The sequence below is a fragment of the Oryx dammah genome, unplaced genomic scaffold (genome assembly GCF_014754425.2).
Source record: "Oryx dammah isolate SB20612 unplaced genomic scaffold, SCBI_Odam_1.1 HiC_scaffold_21, whole genome shotgun sequence".
NCBI classification, from domain to species: Eukaryota; Metazoa; Chordata; class Mammalia; order Artiodactyla; family Bovidae; genus Oryx; species Oryx dammah.
In genome coordinates this window covers 40,449,102-40,466,247 of record NW_024070205.1, presented here as the reverse complement: position 1 = coordinate 40,466,247, position 17,146 = coordinate 40,449,102, and the positions used below count along the sequence as shown (strand labels likewise).

The 17,146-nt window shown below is 32.9% G+C and overlaps 1 protein-coding gene across 7 annotated transcripts in view; it reads left to right on the top strand.

The window, feature by feature from the left end:
• Positions 1 to 17,146, top strand: part of SUCO (SUN domain containing ossification factor) — an 88,341-nt gene that overhangs the window by 45,239 nt on the left and 25,956 nt on the right. For 5 of the 7 annotated variants that reach the window (XR_005724988.1, XR_005724987.1, XM_040263481.1 and 2 more), the window contains exons 10-17: positions 943 to 1,050; positions 3,018 to 3,123; positions 5,623 to 5,643; positions 5,841 to 5,896; positions 6,616 to 6,707; positions 7,650 to 7,715; positions 13,561 to 13,629; positions 14,558 to 14,648. Coding sequence is in view for 5 of the 7 variants with exons in the window: in XM_040263481.1 (XP_040119415.1) it covers positions 943 to 1,050; positions 3,018 to 3,123; positions 5,623 to 5,643; positions 5,841 to 5,896; positions 6,616 to 6,707; positions 7,650 to 7,715; positions 13,561 to 13,629; positions 14,558 to 14,648 (609 nt within the window). In the remaining 2 variants the exon portion in view is untranslated. The remainder of the gene's footprint in view (positions 1 to 942; positions 1,051 to 3,017; positions 3,124 to 5,622; positions 5,644 to 5,840; positions 5,897 to 6,615; positions 6,708 to 7,649; positions 7,716 to 13,560; positions 13,630 to 14,557; positions 14,649 to 17,146) is intronic. The other 2 variants (XM_040263485.1, XM_040263486.1) reach the window with 1 other exon arrangement.

Sequence of the window (17,146 nt, the reverse complement as noted above, 5' to 3'; positions counted from 1 at the left end):
TTATTCACTAGTGTGTTGTTATTTTTAAAAACAGTTTTATTGAAGCATGATTGATGTATAAAAAACTACATGTAAAATAAATTGTAAAATGTTAAAGTGCACAATTTGATAAGTTTTGATATTTATTCATCTATGAAGCCATCACCACAGTGAAGATAATAATCTGTCTCCCCCAAACTTTTCTTCATGCTCCTTTATAACTTTTCCCTCCCACCCCTTACCCCCATAGCAATTACAGATCTGTAGTTTCTGTCACTATACATTGGTCTGTATTTTCTGTATTTTTATATAAATGCAATATATAGTTTCTAGTATCATTTTTAATAGCTCTTTGGTATTTCATTCTGAATGGGGCCATAGTTTGTTATAGTTTCTAGTACCATTTTTAATAGCTGTTTGGTATTTCATTGTCTGAATGGGGCCATTATTGTTAATCAGTCCTCTATATTAAACATTTAGGTTGACTTCCCTCCCCCCTAGCCCTCACTTTTATAAACTGTGCTTTGATATATTTATTAAGGTGCATATACAAGGGTGATGATTTGGAGCTGTGTGTCCATAGATTAAATTTCTAAGAGTATATTGCTGAATCAACAGCTGTGGTACCTTTTGAGATAATATGGCCAAACTGCCCTCTAGACTAGTCAGGTTACACTCTTACTAGTTGTTCTTTGTCAAATCATTCCTCCAAGAATGAACTTTGTTATTAGAAAAGAATCTTTATTAAAAAAATACTGTAGGACAAAATCAGCACTTTTTCCTACTAATGCTGTGCTTGGGGAATACTTACGGGTGTTCTTTCTCAAATCCTCTTCCTTCCTTACATTTTTTAATGAATAACTTAATGGAGGTCTAGTTTATGTAAGTTGTTAATGTCATGTTTAATATGAATTGTTATTCTAGTTGGTTTATCTAAATAATTGTCTTGTGCTCTTTTTAAAGGTTTGTTATTGAACTCTGTGAACCAATTCAAGTAAAACAGTTTGATATTGCAAATTATGAATTATTTTCTTCTACTCCTAAAGACTTTCTGGTTTCTATCAGTGACAGGTAAATTCTAAAGCTGGTTTCTACGGAGTTAGTATTGGATTTTCAGAATAAAAATTTTAAAATGGGTCATGTTTTAAAACTTTAATTATTTTATTTTTTGTTTTAATCAACTTGTACCCATTTGTAAGAACAGTAATAATACTGTTGTAGGGTAGTCATTTGTTATTTTACATTCATTAACTTATATAGTGCTTATAACAACCCTCTGATATTATTCCCTTATGAGACGAAACAGAGATTAAATAGCCTATCTAGGTCACGTGATTTGTGAGTTGGACAACCAAGATTCAGACATAGATCTCTATGATTTTGAAGTCCTTACTTTTAATTATTATGCTGTATTGCTTCCAAACATTTCTTTAAAAAGTTATTAAGAACATATATGAGAAAAAAAAACATATATGAGTATTTCATTTTACATCATTTTATAGCGTATGTTTTTGTTAAAGTATATTTTAAAAACTTTGGTATATATGTGTGATTATAAGAGAAACATACATTCTAAGGAATTCGGTAGAGAATCCCAGTTCTATCAACCAAAGATACCTGTGTTAACATTTTAATATGTTCCCTTCCAGTCTTTTATACACATTTATATGTTTATAGGTCTATCAAAAATCAGTTTCGATGCTTACATCTTGAGAATATCTTTTTTTTGTTTTAAACACATCATTTTTAATAAATACTTGATATTTTCCTCCAGATGGAGGTATTAGTTCATTCCATAAATGCTTTTTGAGTGCCTGCAATGTACCATGTAGGATGCTGTTATTTAATCCTTCTTTTATTATTGACTATTAAGAATTTTCTGTGGTGTTTCTTCCCCTACCCTACATGTAGCATTGCCTATATACAGTTTTCAAAATGGTTTCTCAAGATCTCTTACTCATTTTTCTTTAGCTAACTTTGCTCAGGTCATTTCCTTTTTCCCTAAGCTATAATTTTTCTTACCTGTCAAATGAATCTGTTCAGCTATGACAAGTAAAGTGTATTTTTTTTAATGTGATAAGAGAATACTCATTACTTTGAGGGATTCTCTAAATGCTGTAGTAAAGAAAAACAGTAGTTGGGACTTTTACATTAGATTTCCTTTAAAATCGGAAAAGCTATGTAAGTGCTGTGAAATTCAAATATGATATTAAAGGATTTTTTCTGTTTCCTTTCAACTAGTACTTATGCTTTATATCATCGCACACTTCAGTTCAGTCGCTCAGTCGTGTCCAACTCTTTGCCACCCCATGAACCGTAGCATGCAGGCTTCCCTGTCCATCACCAATTCCCAGAGTCCACCCAAACCCATGTCCATTGAGTCAGTGATGCCATCCAACCATCTCATCCTCTGTCTTCCCCTTCTCCTCCTGCCCTCAATCTTTGCCAGCATCAGGGTCTTTCCAGATGAATCAGCTCTTTGCCTCAGGTGGCCAAAGTATTGGAGTTTCAGCTTCAACATCAGTCCTTCCAATGAACACCCAGGACTGATCTTTAGGATGGACTGGTTGGATCTCCTTGCAGTCCAAGGGACTCTCAAGAGTCTTCTCCAGCACCACAGTTCAAAAGCACCAGTCTGATCACACACTTACTGGTACATAAAGAGTAGTACCTCATCCTTCCAAAACACTCTCTTGGCTACTTTCTGTTTTAAAGCCTCTAGTTTACTTGGAAGCCCTCTAAAACTCCAAGAGGCAATCCTTGTCCTTTTTGTCTTCTTCTTATCTTCTATTTGATAGTGTGATTTTTTTCAAGATAGTCTTTCTTCATAAGGAGAAACCTGTCAGATTTCAGTTGGAAAAGAAAATGTATTTATTGAACTTGATGCTTAACTCATATTTAAACTATGTTAAGTGAATGTGTTACCTGGAGAGGGGGGAAAAAAAAAAGTACAAGATCTCATTTGAAAATGATAGGACCTCTCAATGTGGGATTTATGATTTTCTAAAAAGGAATGTTAATTTTTTTTTATTTTCTAGATACCCCACAAATAAATGGATTAAGCTGGGTACTTTCCATGGTAGAGATGAGAGGAATGTCCAGAGTTTCCCTTTAGATGAACAGATGTATGCAAAATATGTGAAGGTAATGTTTATCTTTACAGAACTATATTCTGTAATTAAACATACCTGTTATTCATACTTGGTACCTCACCTGTTTAGAAATAAGAAAAATTAAGAGGAGATGTATTGCTGTATTCCTTTTAATAAAACAATTCTTTCTTGAAAATATTATTTTATGGGACAAATACTAATACATTCCCTTTTATGTAACTGGAAACCTAGGCTAGTTTTTTGATATCTGTGGCTTTGATGAAATTCCAAATTATAACTCTTAATATTTTTGAAGACTTGATATACAATGTCATCTTTATAATATTATATTTCTTTATATTTTAAAACCTGAATCAGTTACTCACTGCTGTCTTTAAAGCAGATCTGGTTTCTTATTAGAATCTGATTCTGAGATTTCTATTTTAATGCCCAGTTATTTTTCATTATAGCTTTTTGTCTTTTGTATATTCAGGTGAAATATTATATGTTTAAGTAACAATTTCACATAAAGTCTTAACCATTTAAATTCCTGCTGCAACCTAAATGTCCTTGGACAGAAGAATGGATAAAAAAGCTATGGTACATATATATGAGGGAATATCATTCAGCCATAAAAGAGAACAAAATAATGCCATTTGCAGCCACATGGATGGACCTAGAAATTGTACTGAGTGAAATAAGACAGAGAAAGATAAATATCATGTCATATTGCTTATATGTAGAATCTAAAAAATGGCACAAATGAACTACTTACAAGCAGAAATAGAACTGCAGATGTAGAAAACAAACTTATGGTTACCAGAGGGTAAGGTAGAGGGTAGGAGGAGAGATAAATTGGGAGACTGGTACTGACAAATGCACACTACTATACATAAAGTAGGTAACCAGTAAGAACTTACCATATAGCACAGGAAACTTCTCAGTACTCTGTAATGACCTATATGGGTGAAGAATCTAAAAGGATGTGTGTGTGTGTGTGTGTGTGTGTGTGTGTGTGTGTATCTGATAAATTTTGCTGTACAGCGGAAACTAATGCAACATTGTAAATCAACTACACTCTAATAAAAGCCATTAAATAAATTCCTACTGCCTCCCTCACCAGTCTTGAGGTGGATTATCTACCACAATAGAGTTATCACTCTTGAATTTAGACAAAATATGGGAATTTCTTACTCCTTTTTATTTCCTCCTTTTTTTTTATGATACTATAGCCATACCTTAAAGTACAACTGTGTTGTTAGTAAGACTTTTTGGAGTGACAGCAGCTCTAATTTTCTTCCTAATTATTTCTTCTTTAAATGTGAAAACTTACACTTGCCTATTTGTCTCTTGGGATTTTACTTTCTGTGTCTTTTGTAAGCATGTTTTAAATTGGCTTCTGTAAATGGGTAAACTTGTAGTATTCCTACTCTCCATATAAAAATACATTTATAAAAATGCTGTTTTTAAAGTACAGTTGATATTTTCAGTTAATGATTCAACAGTGTTCAGAAAAATGATACATTTTCAGTTTCTTTTTAAAGTGAATTCTGAACCAGTTTAATGACCTTTTTATGTAGCTGTTTCTACACTGTGATGCCGAAAAAAATATATAAAATATTTTGGCAGATGATACAATTGTACCTGATTTTGCAATTAAAACAACTCACATGTTATGAAATAGTTCCAAGAATCAGTCTTTATAGAGTCTACTTTGTTAATAACAGAACATTTTATTGATGATACAGAAAAATCCTATATAAAGCTCCCTACTTTGTCCTCTTTATAATGGGAGACTATAGAGCATTTTAATGACTGGTTTTCTTAAAAGCCCTTTTTGGTAGATTTAAACCTAAAAGCAAAAAACATTTACTTCTGATTCTTATTTTATACTGATATATGTTATATAAGTTTACCTGAGTTTTGCTCATCACAGAAGAATTAAAACCCAAATTTAAAAAATGCTTTTTAATAGCTTATATTTTAAAAATGAATTGATAAATATCCTCTAGTTCTATAAGTTATACTTAAAATAGCAGCATATCAGAAATCCAAGTTTTCCCCAGATAGTTTGTATACAGTATTGTGCAAGAATAAATATTATTTTTTATTATGTTAATCTTTTTATCAATATGTATGTTCATAGATATGTATGGCCACATATAGGTATCAGTGTATTAATATGTAGGTATATACATGATAACATTTATAATATTTAATGTAATATAAGACAGGTTATTTCTAGATATACTTTAATTTTAGAATGTTTTCAGATCTAATGAATAAATAAAACAGCAGCAGTGGATTTTAGGTTAAAGTTAATTTATTTCATTACAGTTGTACTATATTTTCTAGTTGTGATGGTAAAAATAAATGCAAATCATTGCTTTGGTTTCTGCAAAGAAATGAGTACTACAATGTTATCCATCACAGTATATTGCTTTCTATACTTTAATTATACAATATAATTTACAAATATTGAATGTTGCTTATGGCATGTTATTCAGACTTTGGAACTGATTTCTTTTTCTTTTCCTTTCTCTTGCTTCAGATGTTCATCAAGTACATAAAGGTTAGCAACCTTCTCTTTTGCAATATTGAATAATAGGGCATGACATATTATTGCATGGCAAAGCAAAACTTTACAAATACTAGTTTTGGGGAAAATTAGGACTTTATTTTTAGAAATGTTATAATGAAAAAACAATGTTTTGTTGATAATTTCACATACACTGCTGGCTTGCCATTTTGTGTGCTTTTATTCTTTAGGTGGAGTTGGTATCACATTTTGGATCAGAGCACTTTTGTCCATTAAGCCTTATAAGGTAATACAGAACAAAAAAATTTACTGAGTGGTTTAAAAAGAAAAAAAGGCAACATAAAAATCCCAGTATATTTAAAGTGAAGAAATAAAATTTGTTATTACGTGAGATAACACCATAAAAAATATACTGCTAAACCTTTCTTCCTTTTGCATACAGTTTAGAAAAGTGTAAAAATTTAGATAGGAATTTGGCATGTATCATTTCTAATTTTTTTTGAGAATTTATATTCATAATTATATCCTTGAAAAAAGTATTTAAAATTTTTTATGCTAAACTATATGTATTTTGCAGTTTCATTTTATATCTATCAATATGATTTGATAATGACCATAATAGTATATTTCTGATTTCTTTAAACTGCTATGTAAGTTTCACAATCTGAATAAACCACAATTTGTGAATCCTCCTAAAAAAATGTTTTTTCCTTTGTTAGGAAAAAAGAACCTTCATTTTATGTGTTCAATTTAGCTTGCTTGATATGATGATAATAAATGGAAACATTTTAGGACAATAAGTCTTTTCCCTATTATTATATTTTTAAATGCCGTAAATAGATTAACATTCTAATGAAAACAGTGGATTGAGAAAGTCATTATTTTTGAGTTCAGAAGTTAATGATGCTCAAAACAACCAAAATTATTATAATTTGTCATTTATTATGAAGAGATGAGTCTTAACAAGACATTAGTGAAAAACTTCAATGAAATTGTTGTTAACAGGGTATTTGGCACTAGCATGGTGGAAGAATATGAAGAGATTGCTGATTCCCAGTATCAGTCAGAACGTCAAGAACTATTTGATGAGGACTATGGTGAGTGATTTTTTAAAAGTAACTATTTGGGACTTCCCAAGTGATCCAGTGGCTGAGACTCTGCATTCTCAATGCAGGGGGCCCCAGGTTCCATCTCTGGTCAGGGAACTAGATCCCACATGCCACAACTAAAAGATCCTGTGTGCTGGAACAAAGACCCAGTGCAGCCAAATAAATAAATAAATATTAAAGAAAAAAAGTATTTATGTATTTTTTTTGGTTTTTAAATGGGTAAATGTAGGTCACTTAAAAAGATCTCCATGATGATTAGTCTTTAGTTTTTTTCCTTGTTTTTAACCCTAGTAACTAATTTTCTCCTAAACCTATTTTCTAAAATAATTTTCTGCTTGTCGATCAGTTATTTGTGACTTGAAACTCAGTGCTAATAAATTATAGTTATATCCCTATGCCAGGCCTCAAAGCCTGTTACTCAAAGGCAACTGACATAGTAGAATTGTGCATGAATTTCTTTGATTTGCATTTAGCCTAAGAGCAAGCAAGCAAGCATATTGAGGCATGAGTTTTTGAAATTCCCATGAGCCTACAGAGGTCAGAGAACGTTTTATGACACCTTCCATTTCTGTTTTATTAAGTTCTTGTTTTAAGATGTCTTAAACTGTAGTCTGAAAAATCTAATTTTTGCATTCCCTAGTTTTCCCATAAGTGAAGTGAAGTCATTTACTAGGGGTTGGTAAACTACACTGAAAGCTTGAATAAAAGTCTTACAAATGTGATTAAAATTTTTGTAAGGAGTAGAATATATTCTTTGGTTTTTATATGTTTGATAAATGGCTATGAATTTCCTTTGTTGTGAATGTGCTTTGGATGTATACTGAAAACTGTAAAATTGTTTTGTCAACTGACTTGATATAATTTGTACTTTTAAACATACCATCTGATATAGTTCTCAGCATAATTAACCTTCATTTTCTCTTTGAACAGATTACCCACTGGATTATAATACTGGGGAGGATAAATCCTCAAAAAACCTTCTTGGTTCTGCTACAAGTGAGTATTGGGGGGGCGCGGTTTCTAGTCACTGTTATTAAAGTGATCTCACTTCTGTTTCCTGGCATATGCGAACATTTTGTTTTGAAGTTTAGGGGGTCCTTCTGTCCTAGTGTTAAACTTTGAGTTGAAATCAAAGAATACTTTTCAAAAGTATTCTCATAGGAATAAAATAGAATATATGTAATCAAAGAAGAGAGGCGAAATGCAAGCATCGGTCGGTTCTTTTACAAAAATGAAGTAGTTATGTTTTTAGGCAAGTTCCTTAGAGTGAAGAATGGGATATGAATTTACTTGGGGAAAGAACTATTAAAGAGGTCCTAGACCATATAAATAAGAGCATCTAGGTAATCATGCTTGGTAGGAAAGGAGTTTATTTTAGAAGTGGTACTCATCAGTGAAATCCTGCCAAATGAGGATTTGTTAATGTATGGGTATGGTTAGTTTCCTGATTAATTATAAAGAATAAAGGCTGTTCTTATTCATGATAATGATGATTCCCAAGCAGTAACAATAATAGTAATAATAATACACACTTTGTAAACTGAAAAAAAAATGACTAAGATACTAGTTGTTTAGCTTCTTGTCTTGCCAACCTATTATCTGAACTTATAGACAGGCTAGCCAAGTAGACTCCTGGAAAGACCTTTACTGACTGACACTTTATTTTTACTGTTAGAATGCAGGTAGGTATATTTTACATTTGTTAGTTTTGATTAGTCCCCCAAAATAAGGACTTTTTATTTGGAGGTTAATAATTGAATGTAGTGAAAGTAAATCTTAGTAACACAGAAGACGATTTGTGCATTTTTCTTTTACTCTTGAGTTGTTTGAATCCCAGTCTCACTGTGTATATTGTCCTCATAGCTTTTTAAGGTACTCAACCAGTAGTACCTTAGGACTTCCCTGGTGGCTCAGACGGCAAAGCGTCTGCCTACAATGCGGGAGACCTGGGTTCAATCCCTGGGTTGGGAAGATCTCCTGGAGAAGGAAATGGCAACCCACTCCAGTATTCTTGCCTGAAAAATTCCATGGACAGAGAAGCCTGGTAGTCTACAGTTCATGGGGTCGCAAAGAGTCAGACACGACTGAGCAACTTAACTTTCACCAGTAGTACCTATACCTAGGTAGATATTTGGGTGGCTACACTATATGAATTAAGAGTCACTTGTCTTTCTTTTCATCTTTTATCTTTTTCCCTTTCTTCCCTTCTTGTCCTCTCCCTCTCCATAGAAGACTATAGATTTCAGTGGACTATTTTAGGGAATAGGGAAAAGAATGTTAAAAAATAACTGCATAAAGGGAATGCTTTTATGTAATATTTAACTTTGTTATAGATTAGCTTAATACATTTTTACTCTGTTGCTAGTCAACTGACTTTTTAGATATTATTGATCACTTTTAAGTGTATCCTTAGCAATTTCTGCTGATGATAGCATTAAAAACAGGTGCCTCATTCACTGCTATGGAATAGTTTTTTAGGAGTGAGACAATGATGCTATTTTATTTAATTGGATGTTAATATGTTTGTTCGTGTCCTTAAATTTGTAGTTTAAAAACTATATTATGTAATAGTCATCATATCATAATTCAGTAATGCTGATTTAGCTGTGAGGCAGCATTGTTATTTTATGGGGTCAGAAAATAGCCCCAGACTAAAAGTTCTCTAGTTTTTGGTTGTTACTGGGAACGAAGGGGCACCTTCCAGAAGTAATGATTTACTGTAGTTTTAGATAAGGGAAAATTTTGTTGATATTTTGCTTTCTTTCTCTATCTTCCTATGGGATTAACTCCAAGACAGCATTAAAATGTTTTCAGTAGAGGACATTTCCCTATTTGTAATCACTTCTCTGACTGATGTATTATTTTAATTAATGAGACATAGAATTTTTTTAGACCCTATTTTCTGGATCTTTTTCCTTGAAGATATGTTTCTTGGTAACACATTTCATTTTTGTTTTTATGGCTTCTGGAAGAGCAGTCCATTTACGTTCCAGTGTTCCTAGGTATTGAAAAATTTTGTGTAGTGAGACAAGGTGGATGGGAGGATATCAGCTGAGGCTAAGTATGAGAGGCTTAAAAAGATATCCATTTCTTGATGTTTCAGAACAAGAGAGGCAGTAGTAGCTGAGTGATAAGACTTTGGTGTTATTAGGTTAATAAGCATGACCTAATAACTGCTGCCTTCGATACCTATATCCTTCTGGTTTTCTCTGAATAGTCTAGACTGGTTTTGAGCTTGACCTAGTTACTTCCTCCAATGTAATACAATGTTAGGAAAAAATAACAAGGTGGAATCAGGCCAAACAGCTCGTCTCTAGCAGTGGAATGTCTGAATTTGACTATAATCATCACCACTTCCTAAATTAGCTTGAAATTGGCCAATTTTGCACCTAATTTATCTTTAATATTTATATAATTTCTCCAAAACAGAATTCTGTGCCTTTAATTTAAAAGAGAAGCTCTTTTTTCTTTTGCTATTGAGTAATTGGTAGTCACAGGAAATACATGTTACCAGAGTATGTTGCTTCTAATGGGACTTGGTTGTCAAAGAGCATGCATGCTGCTTATTTAGATGTTTTTGATATTATATAATATACTGAACTTCCAGAAAGGGAGAGACTACTATCTTAGAGCAGCATTCTTGGCTTTGTTTGTTTGCCAGTTCTGGGACTCTTCTGCCTGAATCTTTTGTTTACAATCAGTTCAGTTCAGTTCAGTTCAGTTGAGTTCAGTTCAGTCGCTCAGTCGTGTCCAACTCTTTGTGACCCCATGAATCGCAGCACGCCAGAGCATATAAATATTTTACATCAACAGAAATTCTTCGTATCAATCTACTCTACTCGTGCTTGGTCATGTGGGTCTTCCAGGCCACTCTCTACTTTGATATTCTTGCAAGTCTGCCTTTACTCCTAAATATGATCTGTATTTTATTAGAGTCATCAGATTTGCCAAGGGCCAGATTTCTGCTTCTCTTTCTGTATAAGTTTAAGACGAACTGTCGTTTTTGTTTTAAGTCAGAATACTTTTTTTGAATGTATTTATTTTAAGATCCTGGAAGGAGAAACAGAGAAGGAAGGTAGGCGTGTTTCAGAGTTAGTAGCTCAGTACACATAGGAGGAAGTAGTTTTTTTACTGATTTGTCTTCTTGTGTTGTACCATAGGCATTTGGTTTTCTATATCAAAAAGAGCCACTGGTGTGTTGGGGACTTGGTGTATATAACATGTTGATATCTGGTCCCTGGGAGAGAGTTTCATTCCTAAAGTAATGGGATGGAATAAGTTACCCAATTCAAGAGAAAGGAGTTGGCAAATCCGTGAGAAATTGAGAGCAGCTGTCTAGTATGGCACTATATGCCAAATTGTTGCTTTTACCCTTTAGCCTTTCTGAAGGCTTTTCAGTGATTAGATTATGATCGTAACAAGAAGTCATGTGTTTAGATGCAAAGTGAGACTGGTAAGAAAATTCACAAAGCTGCTTTCTCTCTGTATTTGACAACATTCTGTGAACATAGCAAGATTATTTCTTATAGGTTAGATGGGCTGAGAAAGAAGAATCTGCCAGATTTTGCTTTTATTACCAAATGGCCCTCTGAAATAATAAACTATTTTTAAATGATCAGTAGTATGTATAAATCTTCCTTATTTTAGGTACTAGTATAAAAATTTACATTAAAAAGTAATACTCTAAAACTTCTTTCTCTACACAGATTAACAGATACAGATTTTTAAAGCTTTTAATAATAATACCCTAGAATTTAAATGCAAAAATCTGAAATCTGAAGTAAGATTGCCCTTTGAAGCAAGCACAAGGGACTTAGAATATAAAGTTAATTTCAGAATTTGGGTTCTGTGAGCAGTCAGTTTTGATTGAACTTCAGCTGTCAGGCTAAGTAGAGGATCAGATACTACTGTTGCAATATTTAGTGCAGTTCAGTCTCTCAGTCATGTCCCAACCCTTTGCGACCCCATGCACTGTCGCATGCCAGGCTTTCTTGTCCATTACCAACTCCAGGAGCTTGCTCAAACTCATGTCCATAGAGTCATCCAACCATCTCATCCTCTGTTGTCCCCTTCTCCTCCTGCCTTCAGTCTTTCCCAGCATCACTGTCTTTTCTAATCTTCACATCAAGTGGCCAAAGTATTGGAGCTTCAGCATCAGTCCTTCCACTGCATCTTTAGGACTGATTTCCTTTAGGATTGACTGGTTTGATCTCCTTGCAGTACTGGTTGACATTAAAATTTGATTTATGAGGAAATACAGAGTTTCCATTGCTACTTTAGTTTTGTTTATAAGGGAATGGAGTTTCCATTTCTTGTTTTTATGCTGAGGTGTCCTTTAGCCTAAGATCTAAGACTGCTTCTCTGTTTTAACAATTTCCCAGGTGAAAGGACAGGGTTGACCTATAATCCTAGATATTTCAAAAGCAAATATAAAGCTTTTGTGTGTTAAAGTAATGATTGGAAACAAAGTACCACTTCTTGTTGTCTTTCAGATTATAGAATCATAGTTATATAAAGTTTAAAATTAATAATTATGTACTACTAGTTATCACATTTAAAAGTCTAAAATCTCCGACTATTTTACCTGTCATAAAGCATATGTTTACAGTATCAGCACCAGGTGACAGTGCTTGGCTTGTTCCCAACCTTCTGGATATGCTAGCTTTTCCTTCTTTAGATCCTTTCCTACTTCTCACATCTCTGGTTTTCATGAAAGTGTGATGAAAACTCGGATCTCTTTTAGGAAAGGAAACCAAGATGGAAAAAAGTGATGAGTTTTAATATGAAGCCCCTGCCAGATGTTAGTATTTTAATGGTAGAAAAATCTGGTGAATTACCTTCTAGTAGAATTTCAGAGATTAGATTGGAGTTGGAATTTAATTTCCTGTGAAATTACATTAAATTACTAGAAAGAAGTCTTCTGTTCCAAGCCAGCTTTTATGGAGTTATGATATTTCGTGGTTAAATTACTAGAAAGAAGTCTTCTGTTCCAAGCCAGCTTTTTATGGAGTTATGATATTTCGTGGTCCTCATGTATCTTCAGCCATTTATGTAGATATTAAGGTTTGTAGCACTTTACTCATCATTGAGATTACCACTTTGGAAAGAGAGGAAGAATTAGAAAGTATGCAGATTGTTTTACCTACAGCACTTAAGTTTTATGACTTTGACTTTTAATTCATCTTCCCGTGCCCATATTCACCCAGTTCACAAAAGAATTTGTCATTTATTGTCCATAAACATTGTTACAAGTCATCAAAGGCATGATTCTATGCAGTGTCAATTTGAGATTTAACCATATTACTTAGATATTTTATATTCATAGTTGAAAACAGTCTTTCTGCAGTCCTTTGAAGAATAATCTTCCCATGTTATTTATTTTTACCTATGAAAGTCATATGTTTAGGAAAAGGATTTTTTGTTTGTTTTTGGTTTAAACTGTAGAACCTTTTCTTTAAAAAAAAAAAACAACAAGGCTTTTCTGTAAATTATGGGGTTTGGTTGTCACGTTTTTTTCCTGTCTCAGTGCAGGCTATATGCTGAATTATACTTGAATCTTGTGATATGCTGAAGGTAGTATTTGCTGAAAGGTTTGGGGAGGTTTTGTAAAAAAAGTATAATTAGATTTTAAAATCCTTCTGAACATAAAAGTTCAGATTTATATATAATACTTTTTGCCTGAAATTTGTATCCTATATTGGACTAATAGTAAGCTGAGCGAAAAGGTAATTAGGCCAAAAAATGCAAAAGACCATTACAAATGGTTTTTTACTATCTGATATCAATTATATGAAAATATTTAGGTGTATTAGTATCTTTTTCTGATTGAATTTTGTTTTAGATGCCATTCTAAATATGGTGAATATTGCCGCTAACATTCTGGGAGCAAAAACTGAAGACCTGACAGAAGGTACCTAATCATTTTATGGGTCTTTTAAATATATGATACTCCAGGGGTCTTCCTAGTTAGTTAAATTAATTAATAAGCCAAGCAGTTTGATTTTTTTATTTAGAATTACAGAAACCATTGAAAGGAACTTGCCAATCTTCTATTATTCATTGTTTATTTGAATTTCACAAGTTCTCTTTAATAGGATCTTGTCTATATAAAAATCATTAATTTGATTTTTCACTCTTAACCTGCTGTAGAAGTAATGATTTTATCCCTAGTTCTTTCCTGAGGTTTTGATGCTCTAATGGTTACTTGAAGTATGCTTTTATTTGTCAAATAGCAATTCAATTTAGAAAGTAATAGAAATATGAATATTATGAACAAGGGGAAACAATCTTGCCCTTTTTTTGTTTTCAAAAATACTTCATTCCGTTTATAAAATAAGTTGTCACAGGGTTGTAATATATAACATGGGGAATGCAATGTGGTGGCAGATGGCAACTAGACTTATTGTGGTGATCATTTTGCAGTGTATTACAAATGTCAAATCACTACGTTAGACACATGAAAATGAATATAATTTTGTATGTCAAATATACTTCAATTCTAAGTGCAAACTTAAAATGTCCCATTTATTTCTTCTTATTCTCTTTAGTAACTCTAGTGTCTTATTAATCATGTAAGATTACACAAAACTCACAGTTACTTGCTTTTAATTTTCTGAGAAGTTGAGAAAGAATATGCACTACTTATAGTTGTGACTTTCAGTGATTATTTCTTTTTAAAAGAACTTGATGAAAAAAAAAAGCAGAGTCTGCAGTAGAAAACCTGTTTGCCTTTTTTCTTCTCCCTTGAGAATCTAAAGTTCCTTATTGGTTATAGTGAAATATTTTCATGGTATAGCTTTTTAAAATTAAACTCAATATGGACATCTTTCTTAAAATAGGAAATAAAACTATATCTGAGAATGCTTCTGCCACAGCTGCACCCAAAATGCCTGAATCAGCTCCTGTTTCAGCTCCTGTTCCATCACATGAGTAAGTTATATTGGGATATTAGAGTTCTGTTAAAAGGGAGATATACTTGTACATAAAAAGGTACTTGTGATTTGTGGAAAATGAAAAACTCTGAATCATGGGACAGACATTGCACAGTCACTTTCAACATCTTTGAGTTGCTTTTTGTATACTGGCAGTTCACCGTAGATAGACCAAATGTGCACTATTTTGATATAGTGTTACTTTTATTATTTACAGTACTTAATCTTTTCCTTATTGCAAATAATTAACTCTGCAGGTATGTTTAAGGACAAATTTTAAAGGCCTGTTTTTATTAAGTTCAGATTTAAAAGCCTTGATTTTTATATATCTGTGCTATGCCCAGAAAGCTATACAGGGTACCTGAAATACTTAGAGCAGTGATTTTTAAATGATGTGTTGGTCACACAGCTTACTCTTAGAATGTTCAATTTCTGAAATTGAATGATACAGGTCTTTCCCCAGGTTGCAGTGGTTACTTTGGGCAGGGATATATATGCATCAGTCAGTCAGTGAGTTCACTGGTTCAGTAGTGTCCGACTCTTTGTGACCCCATGGACTGCAGCACACCAGGCTTCCCTGTCTATCACCAACTCGGAGCTTACTCAAATTCTGGTCTTTTCTAGACCAGAGGTAGAGGTGATTAAGGTTTGTACCTCAGCCTCTGATCTAAAATAGATAGGCTCATTAATGATTTGGGTTATTGGGATAATCTGGTTATAGTTATTATAAATTTAGCTATGTATATTTCATTAGATATACTCCATGTAAACTTTGACAGACATTTCTTTCAGAGGAACTCTACATAATGAGATAAGATATTTACATAAAACAGTTCAAGGTAATAAGTAATGAAACCTGCAGTGAGTATGCTTTTGAGCTGTAATTTCAAGGTACTATGTTAATTTAAAAATGAGATTTTTGTGCCTTGAAGGGCACAGTGTCAAATTTGTGTTTTCCTAAAATATAACATTATGTGTTACTGATTCCTAGATGGTCCTAAGAAATCTCTTTGGGATAGAAATTCTTGACGTTTCTAATTATCTGGATCTGTCTCGGTTTTGTAACTAGGTTCTTCAGTGACTAACACATAGTATGTCTTTATTTTTCAAAACTAAATTAATTTTATTTTACACACACACACACACACACATATATATATATATATATATACATTTACCCCCTCGTGTGTGTGTGTAAATGTTTATTGAAAGATACCACATCTGGCTAATGTAGCAGTTTTTACTCTTCTGCTTTAGAGTTTTGTTTTTTAGTAGATATTCTTACATAACTTTCTTAATGTTTCTCCATGTATGTTTGTTTTAAATTCTTTTTGATGATTATATGGCAGTTCTCTGAAAAAAATAAAAGAATCCATGATATGGTATCACTCAAAAGTTTTTATGAAATGATGACTTACTTTCTTTTCCCAGGTTTGAATTTCTTAAAGTGTAACTCTGACTAGAGTGTATACATAGTTGATAGGGCTTCCATGGTGACTCAGATGATAAAGAATCTGCCTTCAATGTGGGAGACCTGAATTCAATCCCTGATCTTCCCTGGTTGGGAAGATTCCCTGGAGAAGGGCATGGCAACCCATTCCAGTATTCTTGCCTGGAGAATCCCCATGGACACAGGAGCCTGGCAGGCTACAGTCCATGGGGTCGCAAAGAGAAGAACACTGAGCGACTAAGCACAGCACATCACAAAGACAGTATAACTGAATTTTTACCAAATTAATTCAATTTAGTTGTAAGAAATATTGTGTAGAGACTATATACAGCTGTCTATATCTGTATCATCTGTTAAGGGAAGCTTAGCCTAATTATGTTTTTTTTTTTTAATTTAATTTAATTTTTACTTTATTTACTCTAATAATGTTTTAATTTAGTCTGTTTACTATTTTATTGTCAACAAAATGAAAGTCCAGCTTTTAGATATTGCCTTTTAAAAAAAAATTTCTTTAGAAAAATATATGTTTTAAAAAAATGTGGACTGTTTTTAAAGCCTTTATTGAATTTGTTATGATATTACTTCTGTTTTATGTTTTGGTTTTTTGACTCTGAGCATCTGTTATCTTAGCCTCCTGACCAGGGATTATACCTATACCCCTGCATTGTAAGGCAAAGTTCCAGTCAGTGGACTGCAAAGGAAGTCCCTAGATACTGGTGTTTTTTTTTTTATTCCTACTTTTGCTGTTGTGATATTAGACTTCATTTAAAGACATTTCCTGGCAATTTTAGTAGTGTTTCACAGTAGGAAAATTTGCATATGAAGATTTCTTTTTGGTATTCAAATTAATTTGTTTTTTCAAATTACACCTTTGTTGCTACAAAGCCTGCACCTGGAAATTCATTACTTTTATCTTGAAAGGGACCACATATTATAATTTTCAACACTGTTCCCACCAGCTTGAATTCTCCACTCTTCCCTACTGGACACGCATACTCCAGACACCAAAGATAAGACTAAGTTAGTGACACTAGTAGTTTATTATT